Source organism: Anopheles funestus, chromosome 2RL (genome assembly GCF_943734845.2).
Source record: "Anopheles funestus chromosome 2RL, idAnoFuneDA-416_04, whole genome shotgun sequence".
In the NCBI taxonomy this organism is placed as follows: Eukaryota; Metazoa; Arthropoda; class Insecta; order Diptera; family Culicidae; genus Anopheles; species Anopheles funestus.
Window position 1 is genome coordinate 96542682 of NC_064598.1, and position 25001 is coordinate 96567682.

The window sequence follows — 25001 nt, forward strand, 5'->3', positions numbered from 1 at the left end:
CATACGCGTTATACGTAGGCAGCCGTTCGCGTACGCAGATGAAAGAAGATTTATTGTTTGAGTAGTGTGAAAATAATCTGTTGGGAAAATAGAGCCGGAAAAAAAAATGGAAGCAAATTGTGACATTTTCTCTCGCACAGGACACCAAGCATCCAGATACCATGCAGAACGGTGAGCCATCGGAAAGCGAGGGGAAAATACGGTATGAAAAATGAGTGGTGAGGAAATTAAAAGGATAATGTAAACATTTAATCAAATCAGCCAACCGAGCAAAACAAGAAGCAGCACGCATACGTGTACGTGTGTGTATGTGTGCTGTTAAAAACTGTCAGTTGCGCAAAAAACCGGTGTCCACGGGACTGGGATTTATGAAAACCGGCAATCCCGAAACAGTTCATAAATGTAGAGCGCACAGAGCTTAAGTGTGATCACCGAGCGAATATAGGGAAAAAGGGAAAAAGGCAGAACAGCACAAGGTACTGGTGCTGGGATAATGCTGGTATTTGGTTTTGGGTGTTGCAGAGTGTATCAATTTCCATCGCGCGCAGTATAGTGTCTTTGTCAAAAGGGATGATAAACCTGTGAACCGGAACCGACGGACGAGCCGTATGTTTGCCTGCTGGCGGGATTGGTTTGTGTTTGGCAGCGTCCAAGAGAATGAAAGAAGGAAGCGAAAAAAAACCTCCCGAAACGGTCCGTGGAACTAGCAGCAAGGAGCTGCAGATTGTAACGCACCGGTGACAAAATGATAATATGACATAATAAAGCGCTCGTTGTCGGCAAATTAGTAATGGGTTGCAGTTCCGGATCGCATGCATAACATACTGAGTAGTTGAAGAATTTATCTTTTGATATTTTTTTTTGGGATTTTTTACATTTAATTATATTTAAAAAATGTAATTTAAAGAACATTTCATCAAACTTTCTCGGAACAAAAAAAAAATAGAAAGTTTTTTTTAAACATGAAAACATACCTTATTAAATATAATTTTTCATCTACATTAGACTAAATTCTAAACTAATGACCGTTAGCTAATGATCCTACTAACACTACCCCGTTACGACTAGACGTTACATATAACCTGCGTTATCTCATTACTGCTATGAAGCTTTGAATGGAATTTTGAAAGAAGCTCACCTACCTCAAAACTCATCATCACAACGTAATCAACAGTCAAAAAAAACATTTTGATGTTGTTTTTCTACCATTTCCATTCAAAAAAATATTAGCCTACAAACAAACCAGTCGAATGATGGTAACACAGCGAAAGACTCGGTAACGGAACGTAACAAAAACAAAATCATCGCGTTAATATGCTATCTCCTGAAGTGGATGAACCCTCGGCAGGGTTAATGATCCATCCGGTGGGAACAGGTGCGAATGAAAAAACGAGAAATTTAGCAATATAGGGCATGGAAGAATATATCTTAAGAAGCTTTCAACTGGTTCTACCCGTCATGTAACCGGTTTCAGACATAGAACCGTTAGTCAGTGCTTGACTACTTATAACATTTACGTGCGCAGTGATCAGACGATTGCGAGACATTCTGGTGTGAAGATCGTGAACTTCAGAGTTGTAGTTCAGTGGTTCTGGTTAATTTCTAAGACGTTATTGTGTAACGATGGTGCTACGTTGGATCGTGGTGTTACTAGTGTTTTGTTGTAGTTCGTGGTTCGTCTGCGGTTTTCTAGACAGTCGCGTAATCAACAGTCTGACGGAGATGATATCGGAAATGAAGGATATCGACTATGGCAATCCGCAACTCCGGCAGGTGTACGATTACGTAATTGTTGGTGCGGGACCGGCTGGATGCGTACTGGCCAATCGGTTGTCCGAGGACCCAACAGTGTCCGTGTTGATTTTGGAGCTGGGACGCGGTGAAAGGCCCGCCTTTGCCGAACCACCGATGCTTGGCCCGATGCTGATGGGGTCCGATTATAGCTTCGGGTATGAAACGGTACGGCAGAACTACGGATGCCTGGGTTTGACGGATCGAAAGTGTAGCTGGACGCATGGACGAGGTGTTGGCGGATCGTCCATCATCAACAACATCATCTACACGCGCGGAAATCGACGTGACTTCGATAACTGGGCCCGGGCCGGTATGGAGGGCTGGAGCTGGGACGAGGTGTTGCCGTACTACAGGAAAATCGAACGAGCCAATATTAAAGATTTCGATCAGAACGGTGCACACGGTAAGACGGGCCGTGTGTCTGTAGAAGATTGTCCGTTCCGATCGGAGGTCGCGAAAGCGTTCGTTGCGGGTGCCTCCGAGTCCGGCTATCCGTATCTGGATTACAACGCAGGAGATACGCTGGGTGTATCGTTTCTGCAGGCACATTCAAAGCGGGGACATCGAGTGACGGCAGGAACAGCCTATCTGAAGGACATTAGACATCGGCCTAATTTGCATATATCCACCAGATCTTGGGCGACGGAAATTCTCTTCAAAGAAGGTAAGACGGTAGAGGTGATGCTGTTAAAAGTTTGGAGGTTATGGTTGTATTTCTTTTTCTCCAGACAACAAGGAAGCTACTGGAATAAGGTTCACCAAGAACAAACGATGGAACACAGTAAGAGCTAGGAAGGAAGTGATCCTATCAGCTGGAGCGTTTGAAACACCGAAACTTCTGATGAACTCAGGTATTGGTCCTGCGGCCGATTTGAGACGGCATGGGATTCGAGTAGTACAAGACCTCCCGGTGGGTCGTCGCGTCTACGAACATGGCGGTGTGTTTGGACCCGTCTTCATTATGCGGAACGGATCGCCTAGTGAGCAAAACCTACTCAGTTTGGAGCAGGTTCTTACGGTGGATGAGATACTTCGCTTCCGAAACGGAACGGGACCACTGACATCGAACTCGATCGAAAGTTTGCTGTACGTAAAAACTCCCTTCGCTGCCGATCCTGATCCAGAAATGCCGGACGTTGAGGTAATGCAATCGTTCGTCTCGATGAGCTTCGATTCGTCGATCGCCACTCGCATTGCGTACCGTTTGCCCGATGCGCTTGTACGCGAGTATTATGAACCACTTGCTCGGGTGCGTAACTTTATGTTTTTGCCGATGCTGCTGAAACCGCACACGGTTGGTAGGGTGGAGCTGAAATCACGCAACCCATTCCACCATCCGGTGTTCCAGTATCAGTACTTTGAGGACGAACGTGACGTCGAGGCGTTGGTGTACTCGATCAAGGAAGTGTTGAGAATAGCACAGGCGGAACCAATGCAGCGTTTGGGGATCGAGTTGTACAGTCGGCCAGTACCGGGCTGTGAGCATCTTACCTTCAACACGGACGATTATTGGCGTTGCCATGTGCGCATCTTAACGACCACCTTTCAGCATCAGGTGGCCACTAGCCGTATGGGACCGGTGGGCGATCCTGACGCCGTCGTTGATCCTCGGTTGCGTGTTCGTGGAATCCGACGGCTGCGTGTGGTTGATGCGGGCATCATACCAGAACCTCCGTCGGCCCATACGTGCGCAATGAGCTATCTGATTGGCGAAAAGGCAGCCGATATGATTAAGGAAGATAATCAATAGAAGCGAACAGTGAGGGAAATAGAAATAAGTAACAAACAAACAAAGAAATCATGAGCAACATGATCGCAAGTGATTGGTTCCGAATCAATAAATCAAATTGGGTAGTAAAATTGTTTGGTGGGAGTGTTTTTTTTTATTTACAATATTCACGCAATAAAAAAACAGAGCTCTCAGTGGCAATTCCCATACATGGTAGTTCCATCGTACGCGTCCGTTGTCGCGTGAGTAAAAATGCGATAAAATAAAACAAAACGACACAACAAAAATCGACCGATGTGAATGTGAATTCTAAATTGCCTATGTTCACACCATTAGAACAAACGGTGCACCATACCGCCAAACTACTTCCGCAGCCTTGCATCTCACCACCTCCCAAAAAATCGGCGATCCGATCTTCTTCAGTCGCGCCAACACCGAAGGTCACATTTGTCCTGTCCTCGCGTTCACACATTTCGCTCGCACTATCGGTTGGCTTCGGGCGCGTTCCATTTGTAGTCAGAAACGTCCGTTTTTATGATTTTTTCTTATAAACGGGAAATTTATTGAATCCACCATTCCAGTCACAGCCCGGCAAACCCCGGTGTTGGAGCTGTGGAAGCGCTTGACGCTTCTTTTTTATGGAAACGTTTGAAGAATATCAAAAAAGTACTTCAGCGAAGTGTCTTTGGTGTCGCTTTGGTGCAGCTTTCTGTTTCGAAACCGAACGGGGATGTTATTTTTTTTGGGGATGGCCATGAAGCAATCGTAGAAGAAAAAGGTTCGTCGCTTGACGAAATTTATTAGCTAATATATTCAAAACCAACAAACTCCCTCCTCCCTTGGTGATGGGGGTTCGACGATGACACGTCCAAAATACGTGTGCGTGTGTGTGTGTGCGTGTTTGTGTGTCGGCAATCGTCAATCAAAACGACTCCGTTGAGTAAGCTGTTCCCACCGTATAAGGAACACGGAGACTCCAACACTGGGAACGAACAAATGAAACGACGAACGGATAAACTCTCCGGAAAGGAACTTAATTATTTTGAGGAACTATCGCGCTTTGAAGCTCCGATTTGACGAGATTATCGAAACATCGATGCGATTTTTATTGGTATCTAATATTACCGTCCGTCTGCCGGACGAGAAGGTTAACCAATGAAAATTGACCAAGCGAAGAGCGTACATCATAGCGTACCGTGTACGCGTAAAGGGAGGGAAAGGTTTTCAAGCGAAAAATAAAATAAAAAACCAACAATTTCCTATCCGGGCCCCGGTTCGTTTTGTTTGCGGCGATCGCAAGGTATGGTAGTAAAAAATAAACATAACCATTCAATGCCTTCAATACATCAGATGATCTGTGCCGAAAAACGGTCAAGATGGATACGGACGATAGGGTTAGAAATGGCTGTTACGAGGTTAGACGCTGGCTGGGAAATCCGAAAGATAAATGCGGTTCGGCTTACAGGCGCGTACTGCGACTTTTCTAATGGATCGATTCGTCAATCGGAAGGCTTTTCGATATGTTATGAAGTAACGCTACTAAGCGTTTGTGGTAATTAAATAGAAGATTTCCACGAACCAAATGAACGTCCGATCGCCGTCATCCGTGAGACCGCGAGTGACAGGTCGTGGGACCTCCGTTCGATGCCGAAAACATCGAGTAAATGGCAACCAACAAAATGCTATCATAAAATAGTTTTAACGACAAACAGCAATAGTGACAATTTCGAAAATTTCCCTTGTGTCTCTAGGGTTTTTTTTAAATCTTGAAATGAAACCATGGGAATGAAACAATTACTTAAAACAGAAGAAAAAGGTGATACTCTCAACTCTCAACGACAGTATGCCAAGCAAATGGCAAAATATCTTGCAAAACTTTACCGAACGTATAGAGAGCTTTAAATTTATCCCTTTTTTTTAGTTTAAATTTCTCATTTTCTCAATCTGATCAAATGGGGATCGCTTCCTCGTGGAATTAGCTCCCGTAGAACTCATCCCCGTTTGAAAGCGGGAGTTGGGATTTAGTTTGTGACGGGTGAAGAAATTAATCTTATCACTTTCTGCACAGAAGAAATTTATGCATGTTCATTTACGCTCCAGGTTCCAAGTGGGTGCAAGTTTTGTCTTCCTTCCCCCCACCGCGAATGCCAAGGTTTCCCGCCCCCCGATCAAACGGTAGCAGCATGTGCAGTCAACAAGCATGAAATTAAAATTTTGCTGCAATTTTGCCGAAAACTTTTGCATCCTTGCTTCCCCCGAATGATGCGGGCATAACGGTCGACGCCGGAGCCAGGTGGACCGGTGGTGGCCTTGAGGGTTTTTGAAATGGGATAAGTTTTATTTCGACGAAGACGACACTTTAATTATTACATTCGCAGTGGCGTTGGTTTTTTTTCTTCTCTCGTTTGTGTGGAAAAGTTTGTCCTTCTGCTTCCGTGGCCGTACGATCCCTGCGCGCTATTAGCCAACCACAGACACCGGCTATCGGTTCCGGCTGTTTGCTTTTACAGCAGCACTGACAAAATAATGTGCGCCCAAAACTGTGATGCAATTGCAACCATCATTCTTCTTACGCTGTGTGTGTCTGTGTTTTATTTTCTTACGATTCATATAATTTTACCTTACGGAGCCATTGCAAGCTGGGTGCATTTGATCAGTCAAAATTGAAATAAAAATCATAGGCTCACTTCAAACAACAGCCTACGGTTTCTACCGCTTCCCACAAAACCTTCCATCACCCGTACTGCATCCACGAAATTCATTCTAAACCTTTTCAGAACACAAAACCCCTTTAAGCGTTTTCTGTCTACCCAGCAGAAAACACAAAAACAAGTGACCAAAAAGCGCCCCAAAAAGGAGAGAATATACAGAAGAAGAAAAAAACTGAGCCCGACTTTCGTTTTCGTTGTGCACTTTGCATCATCTTGAGCTTGAAAACCGTCACCCATTATTATGAATATTATAAAATCATTATCGTATCAAATGCTCAGACGTTGGGGCATCTCCATGGGTCATTGGGTTTTTTTCTCTTGGCGGTGTGTATATTTTAAATCATATAATTATATTTGACATCATGTTTCAAATACCCGAAAAAACCCCTTTTTAGACGGAAGAGCAGAACGTCTCTAGGGAGTTAGCAATTAGCCAACATTTGCAATAGACAACCTTGTCTGTCACGATGTCTGCGGAACGATGTGTGACTGTTCAAGTCGCTCTGCAGAATTAGCGAGAAGCGAGACATGGAAGCCTTCTATGCTGGAGAATTTTTTTGTCTTGTGAATATTATTTTCCTTTAAAAGTTTGTCTCAAATATTTTTTTAATTTGGCAAAAAATTATATTTAATAGCCAATGGCGTATTATATTGAAAAAAGACAGGGCGTCTTGAAACCACTCACAATAGTACAATTTCAAGCTCCAAATAATCTAACATTTGATTCCAAAAAAAACAATCGTCTACCAACAACCTTTATGAATGATGGAAGTGGTTCCCCCTTTTTTAATTGATTTAAACCCGATAGACATCTTCAAGAGTAATATCATTTAATTGCCTGTAAACAATGGTTACAAAACTCATCCTTATCTAGATTGAAAACAAAGAGCTCCAAATCGGGTTTGTTTGGCATGGTGCATTTGGGCACGCTCACCTCCTCAAATGGGAAGTAGCAAATTATGACGATTTTAATTATGCATTATTGCAATTTGATGCTACAGGATGATAAAGAAAAAAATACGAAAATAAAACAGACAAACGGAAGGACTCGCATGTGCTGTCGGGCGTGCGAATAATCGTTCGAGTGTTAATAATGCAGTTAAACACGCACTTACCGGTGTGGCGAGACGCATCCCTCCGGACTAAAAAGCAAAATAGCGGTACCGGTACACACCATGCCTTCCATTCACACGTCAACTCGTTAAGTTGATCGTTTTATTGTTAATTTAGCGAGCAAGCGAAAGGAACCGTACCGTACCGCGTTTCCATTTTCGGCCTGTTTGGTGGATGAGTTTTTCCTCATTTCGCCTTTTCGTTTTTACTTACTTCCTACTCATCACCCTCGCAAGTTGAATGAGCAGGTTTTTCACGTGCTTCAAATATTTCCGGCAATTATCAATTCTTCTACAAAGTTGTCTCACCTTTGCCACGGTTTTTCCATTGTACGCATCGCGATTGAATTGTTTTCGGGATGGTTTCTTCACTCAAAACGTTGCTAAAACGTTGGTTGGAAAACAAAAGGATTCTCTTCTGCTTGATTTTCAACATTTAAAGCACGCGCACCCCTTTGTTTCACGGGGTGGGAGTTTTTCCCCCTTTCAGATTCCGCCTTTTATTCGTGTAATAATTTTCTAGTCTAATGAAATTTGCTCGCACAAAGTGAGGAGGGGGTTTTTGGAAATTGTGACGAGATAATTGGTGCTCACGTTGCAATGGAAACGAACTTTGGAAAGAAAAAAGGGTTTACTACAACCATCCCCAAAAAAAGTTTTCTGACATTTTCCAAGATATTTGCGGCAGTGACTTTAATTTCTTATCCCAAAAAAGATCATCGATTGATCGAGCAACCGAACCAACATTAAAGTGACAGCACCACGGAAAGAATGTTAACCTTTTGCTGGTTAACCTTTCCTACAGACACACACCCCCCCTTCCGATTATGTCCCCCATTGGTAACCTTTCCCAGTAAGCAAACATACCGCTTGTTCCTTGACCTCAACCTAAAACCTCAAAATTACTCCTCAAAGTAGGTGAATTATTTGACAGCTGGAGTGAAGTGGCAAGTCGTGTTTTGTTATTGTTTATGCTAGCTCCCCTCACGCTTTTGCCCATTTTCTTTACTTTCCCCACCTTCCCCGCAACCGCTCACAATCATCGTCGAGGACAAATCGTCGACGACCTCCTGTGCCTCTAGGGGGTGTTGCCCTGCAACACTGCTTGGCGCGTGTGACGCGTGGCCCATCGCCTTCGACCCGCGTCGGTGTGGACGTCAAAATGACACATATGAGCGACATCGGACCCGGGAGTGTGTTACTAAATCAAAAATAGTAAACAATACGCAGCATATGGTACGTTCGGGTCTTGTTGCTTTCCCCCGTGCAGCACGCTGTGTGCATTGTGTCTGGGGACGGTTCTGTTCCGATGCTCGCCGTTTCGGCGTTCATGTTCTTCCGCTAATAATAGCGAGCCGACGCGTACGAAAGTGCCTGGATGCTTGGGTATGCGCGTTGGAATAGGGCGGAAGACTAGCGTATTTATACTTCGCTCCACGCTATTACTACTTTCGTCCCGGTGTCGGCTTACGGTTATTATAAAACGCCATAACTGTCGCTAATGGGGCAATGCTTTCTATTTCGTGAGCCGCAAGCACCGTTTTGGTACACGGTGAAACATGCAAACGATGCTGCACGAATTGAAAGCATTTCTTCCACAATGTACGACAATTGGAAGTGGAATTTATCAGTGACATAGCCTGACTTCTTGAAGATCGAAGATTTGTTCTTCTGAGCAAACGGCGGTAGCAGATTATTACATTATGAAATATGAGGCACATTTGCACCGAGCTTACCGTAACGAAAACAAATATTACCAACCAGTTTACGAATTAATAAATGAGCCACCGTTAAAACGCATAATATGACACACGTTTTTTCCTTTCCTTTCACATCGTCTAATCCTCCTTCGTGCCATCATAAATGTTCCGACACGCAACATAATTATCAACATCATTTTTCCATCCCATCGCACAGTCGCTTCGATCATCGTTAAGAGGTTCTATTAAATCGTTTTGTGTTGTGGGTATGTACCGAACTGCGATTGGAGCTATAGGCGCTTGCTCCCGCGTTATGATTGATGCGTTTCAGCTGTCACGCTTGACAGCACTACACGCTTTAGTACACGGACTGTGCGCGCGCGCGCTTAAAATCACATGATGACAGGACCCTCTGCACCCTGCCGTTGTCGACCTTCCATCTCATTAACGGCACGGAACAGTAAACCGAAAGGGTTCATGTTTGAAGGATGTAAATTAAGAAAGTCATAATAATAATCGATTGGATTATGGTCTGGTCGGAGTGTTCCGAGCGGATGAACTTTACCAATCACACCAAATGACAACTGCATCCAAGGCTTGTTACGATGTCATCGACATGACATCCGAAAGGAGATCTAAAAAGAATTACCGCCCAATAAGCGGAAAAGGGTTTTTTTGGGGAGGGGAGTCCGTATTTTTCTTTCTTTTCGGATTTGTTTTACTTTATTTCTGTATCTCACTTAACACTCTCTGGCGGCTTAGTAGCATCCCCACATAAAGTGATCCTCATCTAGAAGCAAAAAAAAATACATGAGATGTAAAGCTAAAGGATGGATTATTGTTTTCATCAGCCACCATCGGATGGACTAATTTTCCAACGGTGATGCGTAATTTTCCACAGCACACAAACCCCGACCCCGAGCTGTTTGTACGTTTTATGAGCAACAATATATCATTTCGTAAACTTCATTCTCACCGGCATCAACCGGCCTAAATAGACGGCGAGAGCAGAAGAAAAAAAGGGGTTTGACAATCGGGATGTTTGTTTTTAGTTTTCTGGTAAGCAAAGGTCGATCAGGTCGATGTTAGCGCGTTGCCACGTACAAATCCGCGATCACGTCAAGCGCTACGATCTTACGCCCCCTGTCCGTAGACTGTGGAGAGAGATTTTTCCCTTTTTGCTCGCTAGAACCAGGAGCTCGGAAATAGATTTATGGATATTTAACCGGGTGTCTATTAGTCAATTTTGTGACGCTACTTTAAAAGGGCACCGGATGGAAGACTTTTTCCTTCCGCGGCAGCTGGCCGCTTTTGGTGAAAAGTCATAAAATTTGAAACTTTTTGATGGTTCGGATGTCAAACGGTGAGGCAATATTTTTCGGGGTGGAGTATCCCGAAGGTGTCGATCGCTTTTCGTCTTCCGTCGACTTTTTATGGCTTTATGGATCGGTTCGCTTTTACTTGGGGCTACCGATCCTGCCGGTGTTTTTCCCCGTGACCAGATGGTAGGCAATATATATTCGCTTCCTTGCACGATCTTCACGCTTTGTTCGGTTGCATTTGCGTTCACCGCCCCGAAAGAAAATAAAACATAACCATAAAGAGTAGGTTGACTATTTTCGTGAGATCGATGCTATTACACTATGGAGGTATAAAATGTTTTATTCTTAGCAGTAGCCGAAATCATGGAATAAAAAGTCTCGACAAAACGGACAAACTTTTCAAATTCAATTAAAATATTCTCCGATAAAACAAAAAATACTCTACAGCGCTACTTCTCACCATGTCACACTGAGCGTGTTTTTTCATTTCTATTGATTTCATAAAAATAGTTACACGAAACACTCACCATTTATTTTTTTACATCACTCAAAGAAGAGCAACATTGTAAATGGTGTAGCACTTTTCCATCTGCACATTGTCAGTTTTACCTAGAATGCTTATTTTTTTCTCTTCTTTCAATCACCTTTTATATTGAACCTAAAATAAAACTTCTCCTCATCCACTCTGTTATTTTTTGTTCTGCGTTTTTTTTTTTTGCTATTCTACATGTCACGCCGATCGCGAATCGGAAGCGAACGATGGTTTGAAATCATCATCAGAAAAAGGATTTGCTTTTAAAGCGTCGTACATTGCAATGACAACTTCTTTTTTTTGTGCACTCCCCCATATGTTTCGTTTATCACGGATTATGGAGCTTTGCTGTTATATTCGTGTGGAGGTCCTCGGCAGGAGAAAAAAAACAGACACACAACAGCAAACCATCTGTAGGACAAACATTTGCCGGCAAAGTTTATCAGTTAGTGTGTGGATCTTCGTTGCTTTCCAAGGGAGCAGATGAAAAACTGGATGAGAACGAGCACAAAAAAGGATACTTTTCGCGAAAAAAAAGTCTAATGTTCGTATGATGATTCAGCTTTAGAATGAAGTTAGATTGAATTCTTCTACTTTCAATCAATTTTATTTAGTAAAAAGACGATTTTTTCTCGTACTTTTCATTATAAGAATTAAAGGAAAACTGACGCTAAAAGGTTGCTTTTAAATGTTCAGTCAAATAAACATTATGATAGCAAGCAAAAATAAATGCTTCGTCCTAGCCCTGCTTCAACTCCACCTCATCACAAATCTTCATGTAACGGACCCCTTTCCTCTACCACCATTTCTTCCTTATCAGAAGACGAATGAAATTCCATCGTTCTCGTATCGTCTCATGTAATATTACGCTAAGAGGCGTGTCTAAACTATTATATCATATCATATTTTATACCATACCATCCCGGTACATAAGTACCACGAACGGTGGAAGAACGCCATCCATCCGCTTTACACACACACCTACACAAGCGCACCTGTTTCACCAGGAGCACACAAGGAGAACACATCCAATTTTCGTGAGAAATCCCGATGCAATCGTTCGTCCTTTTATAGCATCGCGTTGCTCATTCTCTTCTCTGCCCGGTTTGTGATCTCGTTTGTTTGATTACGCCTTTTTGGGAGGGCGAGGAAACGTTGCGAGTGGTGAGATTGCTCTCGTGCAGGCGATCTCCAGTAGATATGATGAGTGCTACCGGGTCGGGTCGTCTACTCAAATCACATGGGTTCGTGCTGATTGTCTTCGGATGTGGTTTGTGGTTTTTGCGGCCCTGCCGAACAACGTACGGACCACATGTTCCACATGTTCTGATGTTGACAGACGACCATTCTTCCATCCACCCCTCTTTTACCGATAACACCCCTTTACCACCCCTTTTATGGAAGGATGAAAAGGGCGCAACAGAGGGAGGGAAAGAATAACACCATCAACATTGTTTTTCCACCGATTAAACTAACCTTCCTTTCGATGACCCATCGCACGGGCAGGTGATCTAAACCATTGGCAGTAAAATCATGTTGGTGTTTCAGGTTTGGTCAGGTAAATTGTCTCAAACCTCTTTTGCAAAAGTGAGGATGCTGTCCCCGGATACATAGTTCGCTGTGTTCCGAGCATTCAGAGTCACTTCCAGAGAGCGAAAAGGTGATCAACCACCAGTTAAGAGCAAGACAACGCAGTAGACAAATAAAAAAAATAAAATAAATGAAAAACATTCCCGCTAAAACTCACACAGCTTCATTCCCCAAAAAAAAGGATCCCCAATGTACAAATATAATAACCATTTCCACCTCTCCCCTCTCTCTCCCCCTCCCCCCTTACCCTGTGAGCCACACGAACCGAAAGGAAGTCTCAGAAAAAAAAGGAAAAATCCTACCCAAAAAAAAAAGAAATGTTTCCATAAAGTGCCGCATCTCCTTCTGCTCCTTGAAATCATCCCCGTAAAAGGGATGATGGCCGAATCGGAAACGGAACAGCATATATGAAAAACATAAATCACATTCCAGCGCAGGCGCACGATTTTCGCATCGGCAACAACTTCGTCGTCGTCGTCGTCGTCGTCGTCCACAGCTTCTAACCACCATCTTTGCTGCGTGCGGAAAAACCCGAGCCCCGAGTTTCCCGAACGGTGGAAACCGTGCGTTTGGTGCAGTGAAGGTGCCGAGCGTGGAGCGTGCGTTTTATTGAATATGATGAAAATTTGTTGCGCTTTCCAGGCAAAGGAACAACCATTTTGCACAAGTGGTAGTGTGGCCCGGCTTTTTCGCGTGGTCCGATTTTCCCGGGGGCGCACTCTACTCTTGCGCACTCGGTTGCACGGGGCGGCTGTTCGGATTCGGATGTTCGCGTACGCTTTGCTGTGTGGGTGTTTATTCAGGGCATATGAAATTATGACGTTTTCCCTTTTCCGGCGTGACAGCCTTGCGTGTTGCCTCGGCACTGCTGGAGTGTGATGTGTGGTTTTTCTTCGGTGGGGTGGTGTTTTTTTTTGCGCAAGAGATAACAAACCTTTATGCGGCGCATTTTGTTTGTGTAGGTGAGAGACCAAAGCTTTGCCGGATTTTGTTGGAAAAGTCAAAATGGAGGATATTTTATGTGCTTGTTTCTTGGTGGATTTCTTTTTGTTGGTCTTTTTTAATCAAAAGAAAAACTAAATTTCTTACCAAAAACCTCGATACATAAGGGAATAATGAAGTAATTATTTATGCTATTTTAAGCGCTACGATTTGTTGTTGCCACATTGCACAAAGAAAATAGTGTAAATTTTTAACAATAAACATCGAACCAATTACAACTAACGTACCTAAATTTGTTAACCAAATCGTGTCCATTATTTGATTAAAATTATTACACTATTAACACAAAACGGATCTGTCGATCGATGTTTTCTTAAATTAGAACACCAATTCCAAGCAGATCACGCCGGATGACGCCGGAGATAATTGGTTTCAATTTTACAAAACATTCCAACCGGACGGACGGACTGCTTCCGTGCCGTTAACCGGACCGGCCGGATGGCCAAAAAACCGGTGCCTAAATTATGAGCACTTATTGATTGTGCCCGATTAGCCGCGTACGGGACATCGGGCCCCAAAAGCGATCGTTTTGCCGACACACCGACACCGACAGATGGGCGATGAACATTCCTTCACCACGTCACGTGTCACCGTTCACGATTGTTATTACAGGGAAAATCCATCGGCTGGCGGGTCCGAATCGGGTTGTCATGGCGTTGTTGTCAAAAAAAAGAAAAACGAAAAACGATAGGAAAAGCGTTCCTTGGTTGCGTTGAAAAAAATTTCCATCCCAGCAGGCGGGATGATTTCCATTTCCAGCTCCACTAATCTTCTGTTCTTGCGTTTTCCCCCCTTCCTTGTCGCACGAAAACAATCTGTCAGACCGACCGTAAATACATAAACAAGCGCCCCCCGTTTTCATTCCCTTGCTTTCTCATCCCACGACCCACCCCTTTTTGAAGGGAAAGTTTTTATTTTCGATGCTTTCGGTAGGACAGTTTTTGGTGATGTTGAAGGTTTTCTTTCTTTAATTTTTGATAGCCACGTTCTGTCTGGCCGAACAATCCAAACAAGTCGTTTTCCAAACGGTAGCTCGATTTTCCACGGGTACGATCAGCAAAGGAACTAAAAAATCCGATCATCAAAAAGAAGGACATGACAATTAGGGGCGACGTAGAGGTGGGAGACCTTCACATATTCACCAATTGGTGAGGTGAAATGATCGGACGTGAGCTACTAAACAACGGAATGGAGTGAAATATTCAAATGGGCTTGCTTTACGTTTGCATGTGCTTCCCCAGCATGATAAGCGTGCCGAAGAAAGGAGGATTTTCCAATTGGGAAAAGCGATTAAAGAGTCCCGACTTTTCGCCGAGTCGCCGAGAAATGATGGTGGCAAGCAGATGAAGATATTAACGCCACAGTGCCCTCGTGCCACGCGATAACACATAATTTAGAAATATTTGAAATTTCATTCCTTCGCCACATTTCCCAGCGAAGGTACCTCGATCGAGGGTTCTTGCTTCTTAATAGCTGCGAGCTGCTTTCTAACCATACATTTGCCACCGAATGATTGTAGTAGTAAATGGAACCGAAATTCCATCACGAAAACCGTCCCATTGTGGTGTACGTGTACGTGTTTGGGCGCTTTGTGACACGTGAAAGGGCCAACACATTCCTGCCCGAAACCGGAGCAGAAACCATTTCAGATGGGCTTTGGGACGATGTACCTTCGCGGGGTTTTTGGGTCCCTAAAAATAATCAAAAATTAAAAACCAATAATAATTTTCCCCATTCCTCTGGCGCACCATTCGGTAGAGTGTACAAGCGAAGTAGAACTAAACCCCCCGGAATGCCAAGTGTGAGTGAAAGCCTTAAATGAGACAGTATTTTAAAAATAGCCCGACGATTTATTGATGCACAGTCGGAACAGCTGTGCAATGTATGTATGGGCTCGAAGGGACACACCGTAATGGGTGTGCATTTGTTTTGGAGGGAAATGTTTCGGGAAAACTAATACTCGGCGAGCAAGATCACATTACGCGCGTAAGTCATTGTGACTGACTTTTGTTTCGATACCTTTTTTCGTTGGACAAACCAAACAGCCTCGAATTGATCGGTTCGATCAGTTGAATATTTTTTTATCAAAAATAATTGAAAAATTTCAAAGACAAGATCCTTTCCCTAATACAACTGCAAGAAGCCACGAATATTTTGTTACATTTATTTTTAATTATTTATAAAATCCCTTCCTAAACGTTCCCCTTTATCCATCATTACTGTCTACTAGGAAAATGGGAAAAAGCATCCACAAGAAACCAAAACACCCCTGGACGATCCTTTTCCCGATGAAGCCACAGACGGAAAGGAAAACAACATATTTTCTTCGGCACCTATTAAGGTCGGACAGGGATATGGCTTTCCCTTCCCGGGTTTTGACAGATTTATAATAATTTTTGGTGAAAAATTCTTCCGTACGCGTGCTGCCTTTCGTGAAGTCTAATAATATCTTAACGCACAATTGATCCCTACCGCTTAGGGCCTCGCTAGGGCACGATGGAATTGTATAGCCAAATCCAAATTTTGTAACTAGCTGGCCATAAATGTCAAATGGTGTGTTTCACTTTTCATACGTACCCTGGTGATCCTTCCCCCCTCCCCTTCGGGCTGATGCTCGGTGATCGAGTGATTTATGGCGGTATCATACCGTGTCACACAGAAACCGTAGGTCACAAACCTTTTTCAGCTTCAGCCGGAATCATTAAAGTTACAGTTCTTAAGGGAAGAATCGTATCCGTATCAGTGCATTAATGTGTGTAATCGAACCATTCGTGCCCCCTGAGGGGGGGGGGGGGGGGGGGGGGAGGGGGGTTGGAGTCCATTTGCGATACTCATTAAAATGTGTGTGCTTGGTCCGTGATTAGAGAACGACCCCGTCAAGTGTCATTTAAATTTCGAAAATCGGGAAACAGGAAAAAAGGGTGTCGCTTCCGGTGTATGTGTATGTGCTTGGGGCAACGCGACCGAATGCGTTGGGTAAACCATTTGTTGCGATTCATTGCACGGCCAACAGCGTTTTATGATTCGGTCCAGTTAATAGAGGTGAACGAATGGGTTTCGATGTTAAGACGACCGATGAGCGCTTTGTTTCAATCGGATTAAGCCCTCTATAAAACCGACAAATACTGCCGGACAACATTTGGATGGGTCGGTGCGGAATTTTGCACACGCTATGAAAACAATTATTGGATTGTTTAGAGTGAACTCCCAACCCCGACTTCGCCCCTATTCCATCTCTACCCCACCAGAACCACCAACTTTTAGGGGGAAGGAATTTATTTTGATTGATTTAAATAAATTCAAAACAAAAGCCCCAAACCTAACCCTCTCGCACCGGTTCATTGCCGTATCAATCAGCTACGGGTACTGCTGTCAATCGTCAATGTGAAAACTAGCGTGAAATGTTCATGGAACGAAGAAGTTGGAATGGTGGATGAAAAGGGGTAGGAAACACCCTACAACTTCCCCATTGGGTATTCCGACACAACATTGCAAATGGAAAGTAGATTAATGTATGATCACAAACAAACACATATTTTCATGTTTTTTTGTTCTTGTTGTGAGGAACAAAAGCTTGCATGATGAAAGACGGAAAATAAAAAACAATAATAAAAACACACACATACCTACAAACTGGACAAAACAAACACATTGGCTAACAGAACTAAATTTAATTGAACGAGATTAAATGCAATTCCTCCATCAGCGGGCTCGTTTATTGAATTTGGACTTGTTGTGGGAGGATCAGGCTGCCAGCTGCCAGGGTGGGTGGATGGATCGATTGTCACGGTTTGGGGGTGGAAGTGATTGAATGCGCGTTCTGTGTGCTCTGTATATCGGCAAATATTTTGCCATTTTCCATCAATATGTAATCCGTCGTTATGCTGGTTTTGTTTGTTGTGTACGTTTAGGAATGAATGGATCAAATTCCGTAACGCAACAATTTTAACCGTTTCTAAAATGAGTTTAAAAGAGTTACACGGGTCATGAGTGACATGAAAGGATGATGTTTCTGTTGAAGTACACTAGGGAAACGAGAATTGTAAAGAAGTTTAGAAAATATTATATCGTTCACTGATTGTAAACAATTGTACATTTTTTTTAAAACAACTTTAATAAAGTATTATATAAATGTAACAAATTTTTTTGTACCGGTTTGTAATGTATTGCTCCTGAAGTGAGCGACAAATCTACTTGGAACATACGAAGCCAAAAATACTGCTGATAATATTTTTTCTGCGGTACAGAATCGTTTCAATAAAATGTAAAAAATCCCCTTTTTTTCAAAGAACCGTTTACATATCACACCTATGAAAGTATCATTCAAGTGATTACCAAAAAAAAACAATCCATTCTCATTGCGCTGCTTAAACGCAACTTGCACCCAAATTGGTAGGAATTTATGATTTTCTGTACAGTTGAGTTTACAATTTATCGTTTACTCCAAACAAACGCCCCCTTTTCATCTCCTTTCTGCATTTAATGTTAAACGTTTTCCACTGACCGTATGAATGGAAACCGATAGCGAAAGAATTAAGGACGATTGTGCGTGTGTGTGTGCATGTGGGCAATGCGTGGTTGCTCACTTACGTTTGCAAAAAAGTTGAATCCTTTTTATCGTCGTCCGGCAGGCAAACGAGCCGTTTCATAGCTCCCCCGCCCCGGGGCAAAGGAATGAAAACCAGAGGGTGGATTCGTTAAGGGATGATTCAACTATAACGTAACGGAAAAATTGCGAATTTTTGACCTCCTCTACTCTCCCCTTTGACTCTCCCCTGGGTTAATTGTGACAAAATATTAAATGTGAATAGTCCACTAGTCCATATGTTCCCCTTGTGTGGAAAAGATGCTTGAAGACGGCAAAGCATATGAAATACAAATATGTGTAAAAAAAAATTTTCCATATTGTGAGCATTTTATAATTTATACTTTTTTACATAATAAGGATGCATTTTGGGTTATAATAACAAGTAATAATTCACACAAAAAAAAACACATGAAAAAAGAACATTAAAATTTTAAATACATAATTCTTCTTATTGTTATAGGAAGAAAAAGTTCTTGAGCGAGAGACGAGTGACCATACTTCATCATAAATTACATTTCCTCTTCTGTGTTGCCTAGCAACCGAAACAACGAGAACGCAACCATTGCGAAAAAGCATCCCGCACCGTGGAAAATGGGAATGGTACTCCGTTTTTACGCTGGTCACTCTCACTGGCTATGATGTCTGACTGGTACGGTGGTGGGTGGTTGAGAAAGTGACTGCATTGGGAAAGAGAGACATACTATTCGAGATGAAAATCTAGCACGCTCTCCCATCTGCTATTATGGCCGGAAAATGCTCAGACGCTGGCCCTTTAGGAAGCAAAAAAAAACACCAAGACGCTTGCAGACCTGGTAGTGTGAGTGGAAAAAGGGGGGTTAAAGATGGGTCCAAAAACCCGTAAGTCTTTGGGAGTGGAAAAGAGATAGCTCGAATTGCGTGTATGTGAACCAGCGCACAAGGATGCCCCAGCGTGTGTACGTGTTTGTGAAGGCGCTGGTCAGTTGGTGTTGTGTGCAAGTGTGTGGGTTTTCCGAGAGTCCAGCAAAGATGAAAATGAATGCCGGGGATGGGAGCTTGTGTTGGGTGGTGGGTTTTTCCAGCAAAACTCCAAGTGAACGAGCGAGATGGTGCTGGCCGTGATAAATTTAATACATACTTTAGCGAATATCGCACTAACTCGTGAGATGGTCAAGCGAAACACCCGAACTCGATGGCTTTTCCATCCTTTTCCCACTGAGGGTTGCGCGGAAAGGTTCTACGCTTCTACATTGTGTAACGATAGCTGACCATTTTCTTCGTCATAAGGATGCGCCCTTTCTATGATGTGATTTACAGCGATAGCTGTTTTCCACCGGAAGCGATGATGTAGGAGGGGGAAGGATATTTTCTTTTCTCGTGGGACTGTGCTGGACATCCACACATACACACATTCAAACACTCACACATCAAGAATGAACCCCAAACGAATCCACTACATATGAATATGTGTATGAAAACGATTCGAATTCGCTTCTAGTCACAAAAATATAAGAAAATGTATTTTCCAAATTCACCCCAAACACCCTTACAGTTACGTTACTTTTTCATTATTTTATTTTTTTTTTGCACCACTCTGATGGAGCAAGCACTCACGTGGAACAATAAGCTAAGTGAGCTGGAGAAAGAAAAATAGTGTAAAAATAAAAGGATTTCCACTGAAAAGCAGCAAGGTAAAGAGCTCTGGGAGACCCAAGAGGAGTCAATAAATATTTTATTCACTTGAAACTCCCCACGTACTCCAAGTGGCGGGGGGGGGGGGGGGGTAGGAAATTGCAGCAGAAGTAAGAGGAAGAACTTTCCAATTCGGACCAACAATTCACTGCTGACCGTAAGCCGTAGTGGACGATGGTTCACAGAAGGACGATGGTTGCCCTTTCCTGGACATCGGTAGCCCTGTTTGGTGGACGCCATTCGACCGTGTGTCCCGAGGGTCTACTATCCTGGGGACCGCAAGAGGATGAAATATGGCTCCCTCAAACTCTCCACGTATGTGTGTATGTGTGTGTGCAAGAGCACTTTTGTAAAAGTAGGGAGACACACCCCATCTTGAAGGGCGGAAAATGGGGTTGGAAAGAAGTTTTCTTGCCAAACGCGGGGACAACGGACACACAAAGAAGCTGGTGGTTTGGACTCTGATTTACGGACGGTGATGACGATGGGTTCGGTTTCGGTGTGTGTCTGGGTTGGGTTCCAAGCCCAAGAGAACGGGTGGCGGGTGTGAACAGTAAAGGTAGCAAGGAGAATAAGGAAAAAAATAGTACTTTCCAATCGAATTTCCACTTCATAGTTTAGTTTGCTGTAAAGTGGAATGCTTCCACTGTTAAGCTCGCTGGCTATTGGCAAGGATGACCAGAAGTGGCAGCAAAATGGGCACTGCAAGCGGATGCGAAAATTCTCCGTACGGAAAGTTATTGGAAGTTATTTATTATCGGAATTTTCGGTGTTTTTGAAAATAACTCAGCCCGGTTTGGTGGGTATGAGTTAGAATGGAAACGGTTAAGGTAAAACCATTTCCCGATGGAGCTCGGAAGCTTGAAGGAGTAGAGAGTGATCGAACATAGTTGAGGGGGAGGGTTTTGGGAAATGAATGGAATTTCAATTTTGAAATTGATTTCAATTGAAACGGGCAAATGTTTGAATCATCTTCACATCTTCTTCCGTTCCGGTGCCGAACCGGGATTGATCCGCAGGCGGAAAGAGCGGAAGCGTGGCGTTCACCTGTGGTGGGAAGATCCGGCCATACCCGGAAAGCCATTCAAACGCGCGGTATGCGCACGAATGGGTTCTCGCTTCCAGCAGAAAATTGGATCCATTTCATCTTTTCGCTCGAATCTCGGAAATGGCTAAATAGTTTCGGTAAGCGAAGACAACATTCCTTACTTTTTTAGAGGCAGAGCTACATCTGTATGAATTAAATTTAATCAACAAGTCAGAAGGTATAACACCATTATCATCATATCACGCGTGATAAGTAACTTTGCATATGGCTTTGTAAACACCCTTTCCCGCATCGCACAAGGGAACGACCGATTATGGCTTTATTAAAAACATTGTCACGACCCCTTTTGCCCGTTCCAGGGATGGATGACAAAACCGGGAAGGCTTCTCTACACACCGTGATTCAATTTCCACACCCGACGATTATTTAGACACGCATTTTAAGTTTATTTTCCAATTTTCCCCGCATCGATCGGAGCAAATTTGTTACCGCTGGTTGACGAGGGGTAGCAGCAAAAAAACTCCCGGCACTGGATTTATTTACTTTCTACCTCTAATTCCCTTACGGTCCCTGGCGGAACGGACTTTAAATGTCTCGAAGGACACTGTTCCAAAGCCAAAACCGGGCCGACGACTTCTCAGATTAGTCACTCACTTACTTTATCAAAAACGGATTTCGGGATGCTTGGCTACTGGGGAATGTGTGTTTTTTTGTCCGAGGGGTTTGAGGGATAAAGACAGCGGGTACTGTATTTTGCGGGGTGCAAAGTGACAATCCCTCTGGGCATACATAATTCACACATTTATTTTTTATGCACCCATCCGATTCCCCGATCGCAATGGATGGATATCACCCTCTTCCAACTGCTTCGTCGGGTTCCTCGCGTTGAACTGACCCTACTTTTCTACGGCGTACATTTTACCGTGGCCTCTGTTTGGTTCGGATCACAACAACTTGCACAAATTAATAAAACATATTTTCTTTACAGCCAGGGAACCTCTGTTTTAATGCATGTTGTTGTGTCCAAAAAAAAACTCGACCACCAGTCGGTGCTTGTTAGTTTAATGCTACCTATTACTTTATCGTCCGGAAGCGAAAACTTTTTGTCACATTTTTGCTATTGTTTGAAGTTCCACTTCACGCACGCACTGTATCGATCCCATTGTGTTTATGACACAAAATGCGTATAAATCACATCTGTCATGATGCGCAAAACATACACCCGAACCCGGACCAATTCCCTTCGGGCTAAATGGAATGAAATTTTAGCGCTTGTTTGTTGAATGCTTCTTGTCAAATGTATCGTTCGAAAGGAAGAATAGCTTCTGTACTTTTTTTTTTGCTGTTGTTTTATTTAGTCGATATTTCATTTCTCTAAATAGACTAAACAATCCGCTGTGTATGATGACTCAAATGATGAAGAACATGAGAATGTTTCGAATTCGATCCTGTACGTGTAGGTCTTTTCACTGTCCCGCGATCATAAGAAATATTTGCCGCATCGATAAGACAAAACCGAAGACTTCGGTGTGTCGCCACCAGCATGTCGTGATGATTTTTAGCTTTTAAAATAAAACCCTAATTTAATGATCATTTGACTCACACGGATCTCAACGCTAGTGGGATGGAATGGGCCGTACAACACAACAAAAAAGAAAAATCGAAAGAAAAACAAGGTTAAAAATATTATATTTTTATGATCGTTTCGCTTCGTCTCGATCCACTGTCCACTGTACGGGGCCATGCGCCATATAAATTAAATTTTTATCAGCTCATAATGTTGACAATGGCGCCTCCGATTGTTTGCTGCGTTGCGTCATGCGGGACTTACCTTCCGTTCCCTCGATTTGTCACATTTAGGGGTAAGAGACAGAAAAAAGAGGCAGTTTTCTACCTGTGAACCGCCAACACCGAAAGGATAAAAGTAACCTTTTTTTTCTCTTTAACATCCGCTGACGTGGCACAACAAATGGCGCAACCGGGTGTTGTTGTGGCCCGGTTGAGGAAAAACGCATCCTTAAGAATTCTTACCGGAGGTCCCGAAAGGCGCTTGTGCAATGCCGTTTAATGCTGCGTACCACACAGCAATGGCACATAATTTATGAGTTTCCCTTCCTTTGTTTCTTCCCGGTCCCGGTCGTGATTCCTGCTTCGATTCCGAAACACTTGTCCTTTGCTGCTTAAAATGTTAGAAAAATCCAAACTAAACACACTCACACACACAGGACATAAGGTTTACATTTTTTTCCATTACAAAACGTCTGGTTTGTTGCGTTGTCCTTTTTGTGTCCTTCCACTTGCTGGATGCGTATGATGAACCTGGTGCGTCATGAATTGAACGGATGGCGGCGAGATAAACTTATAAATTATGGATTTTGGATTGTGTTTTTATTTGTTTTTACCAAAAAATTTGATACCGTGAAGAAGAGTTGGTATTTTTTTTGGTATATTTATTTGATTTTATTCGTTTCTTTTGTAATACGTGTGTTGAAATATATTAAACGAGAATAGGAGATCCTTTAGTCCAGTTACGAACAGCAATATATCACAAAATATACAAAAAATTGTATTTATGCTACTTCTCGATCTCATCGCCCTAAAGTGGACAAATGGTGACGAATCATCATCATCATCATCTTCGTTTCTATTGTGCAGAATTGTCAAATAAATCGTTACACTGCTCATTAATTTAATGTATGAATCTTTAATCAACGCCCTTCGATGGTCCTTGAGATGGAGATCGCTCGAGTGGCCGCTTTCTGGTGGTGAGGGAAACGCGGAAAGCGGCAAACCTAGGAAGAGACACCCTCAAGTGCACACCGTGTCCGCTGATGGGAGGAATTATTGTTCCTTCTCGAGTGGTCGCGTCGTCGAGGGGGAGGGTGTTCTAATTTTATCAAGCATTCAACAAATGCTCTCGAGTGCGTTATTGGAAAGCGTGTTAATGTTGAGAGTTTTCGGTGGTGGAAAACTCGATGCTCAAGCACACGAAGTACGGTCAATGATGGATGTTGTCAAACATTGAGGGACGATTATTATTTGTGAAGCAGTAGAATTGCTGATAAGTGTTATTTAATAATAGATAGAATATAACAGAATTGATTAAAATGTTCCTGTTTACGCTTGTAAACTTGCCGTTAAAAAAAGACACTTTTCCTTGACATTCCAACAGAACAAAATTTTCCCATTTTCAATGTAATATACAACATGACAGCACAAGAAACTTGGCCGCAACGATGTGCGACCATTTGACCCTCAGGGGTTGTAAGGGCAGATGCGTTCAAACGGTCAACACCGAAGAGCTAGCAGGATAAATGAACAGAAAAATCGATTCTTTTGACACTGTCGGAAGTGAGGGCAAGCAAAAGAAAACAGGGAAAAACTTTTCCCTACTGTATGGTTACCAACCGTTCACCATATATTCGGAAAACTTATGCCAAAGTTGCAAAACCTTTGCCGGAAAGAGACAAGCAAGATGATACCATTGTGCGCATACTACAAAACTGTTTTGTTGTGCAGATTGCATACTTTAGGGCAAATGTTTCACAGAACCGTTGAAAGCGTCACGTCTTGCGAACAAATCGATACGGAAGAATAAATCCACCTTCGTATCACATTCGCATTTTTGATTGTGTTTTCGATCATTCGCCTAGAAAACATGTGCAAACAAAGCAAATAAACTTTACCCCCTTTTTTTCCACTGGTAGATGGAATCAAAGCAATTTCTGATTTGATGAAAAATATATCGCTATCGATGCTGAATAATCACCGGAAATCCGGTAAATATTCACTCCCTCTACGGTCATAATTCCTGCCGGGTTTAACGATACGATGCTGCCAGACGTCAACCATTTAGGGCGGTCGCCTTTTGTCGCTTACTCATCCGCAAAGTAAACAGTTCCTTCATGCGCACACGGCTGAAGAGAAACGGGAGGGAGTTTTGTGTCTCGGAAGTCATCTTCCACTAGGCAGGCGGGCTAGCGATCCTTTTCCTTTCACGAAGGAGTTTCGAGTTTGTCTGGAAATTGTTTCCGGCTGTCGGTTGGCAGGAACTCCTGCCGGGGTAATTTTCATATTTTAATACGAAATAAATCGCTGCTGATCATAATTCCTGCCTTGGCACGCACGTTTCCATTAAACAAACAAGGCTGACAGCTGAGCAGAAACCCCTGATTTTCCTTCCCGGCTGGTGGTAGCACCCA

At 43.1% G+C, this 25001-nt stretch overlaps 1 protein-coding gene across 1 annotated transcript; it reads left to right on the forward strand.

The window, feature by feature from the left end:
- Positions 1-1013: 1013 nt before the first annotated feature.
- LOC125763433 (glucose dehydrogenase [FAD, quinone]-like) lies at positions 1014-3590 on the forward strand. Its single transcript, XM_049426637.1, has 2 exons — positions 1014-2458; positions 2523-3590. The coding sequence occupies exons 1-2, from the start codon at positions 1624-1626 to the stop codon at positions 3542-3544; spliced, it is 1857 nt and encodes a 618-aa protein (XP_049282594.1). The 5' UTR covers positions 1014-1623; the 3' UTR covers positions 3545-3590.
- The last annotated feature ends 21411 nt before the right edge of the window (positions 3591-25001 follow it).

Bases quoted from the DNA above. Each gene is read 5' to 3' on its own strand.
- LOC125763433 (XM_049426637.1), top strand. From the start codon at position 1,624: ATGGTGCTACGTTGGATCGTGGTGTTACTAGTGTTTTGTTGTAGTTCG. The intron at 2,459-2,522 runs GTAAGACGGTAG...CTTTTTCTCCAG, and splicing joins GGAAATTCTCTTCAAAGAAG to ACAACAAGGAAGCTACTGGA.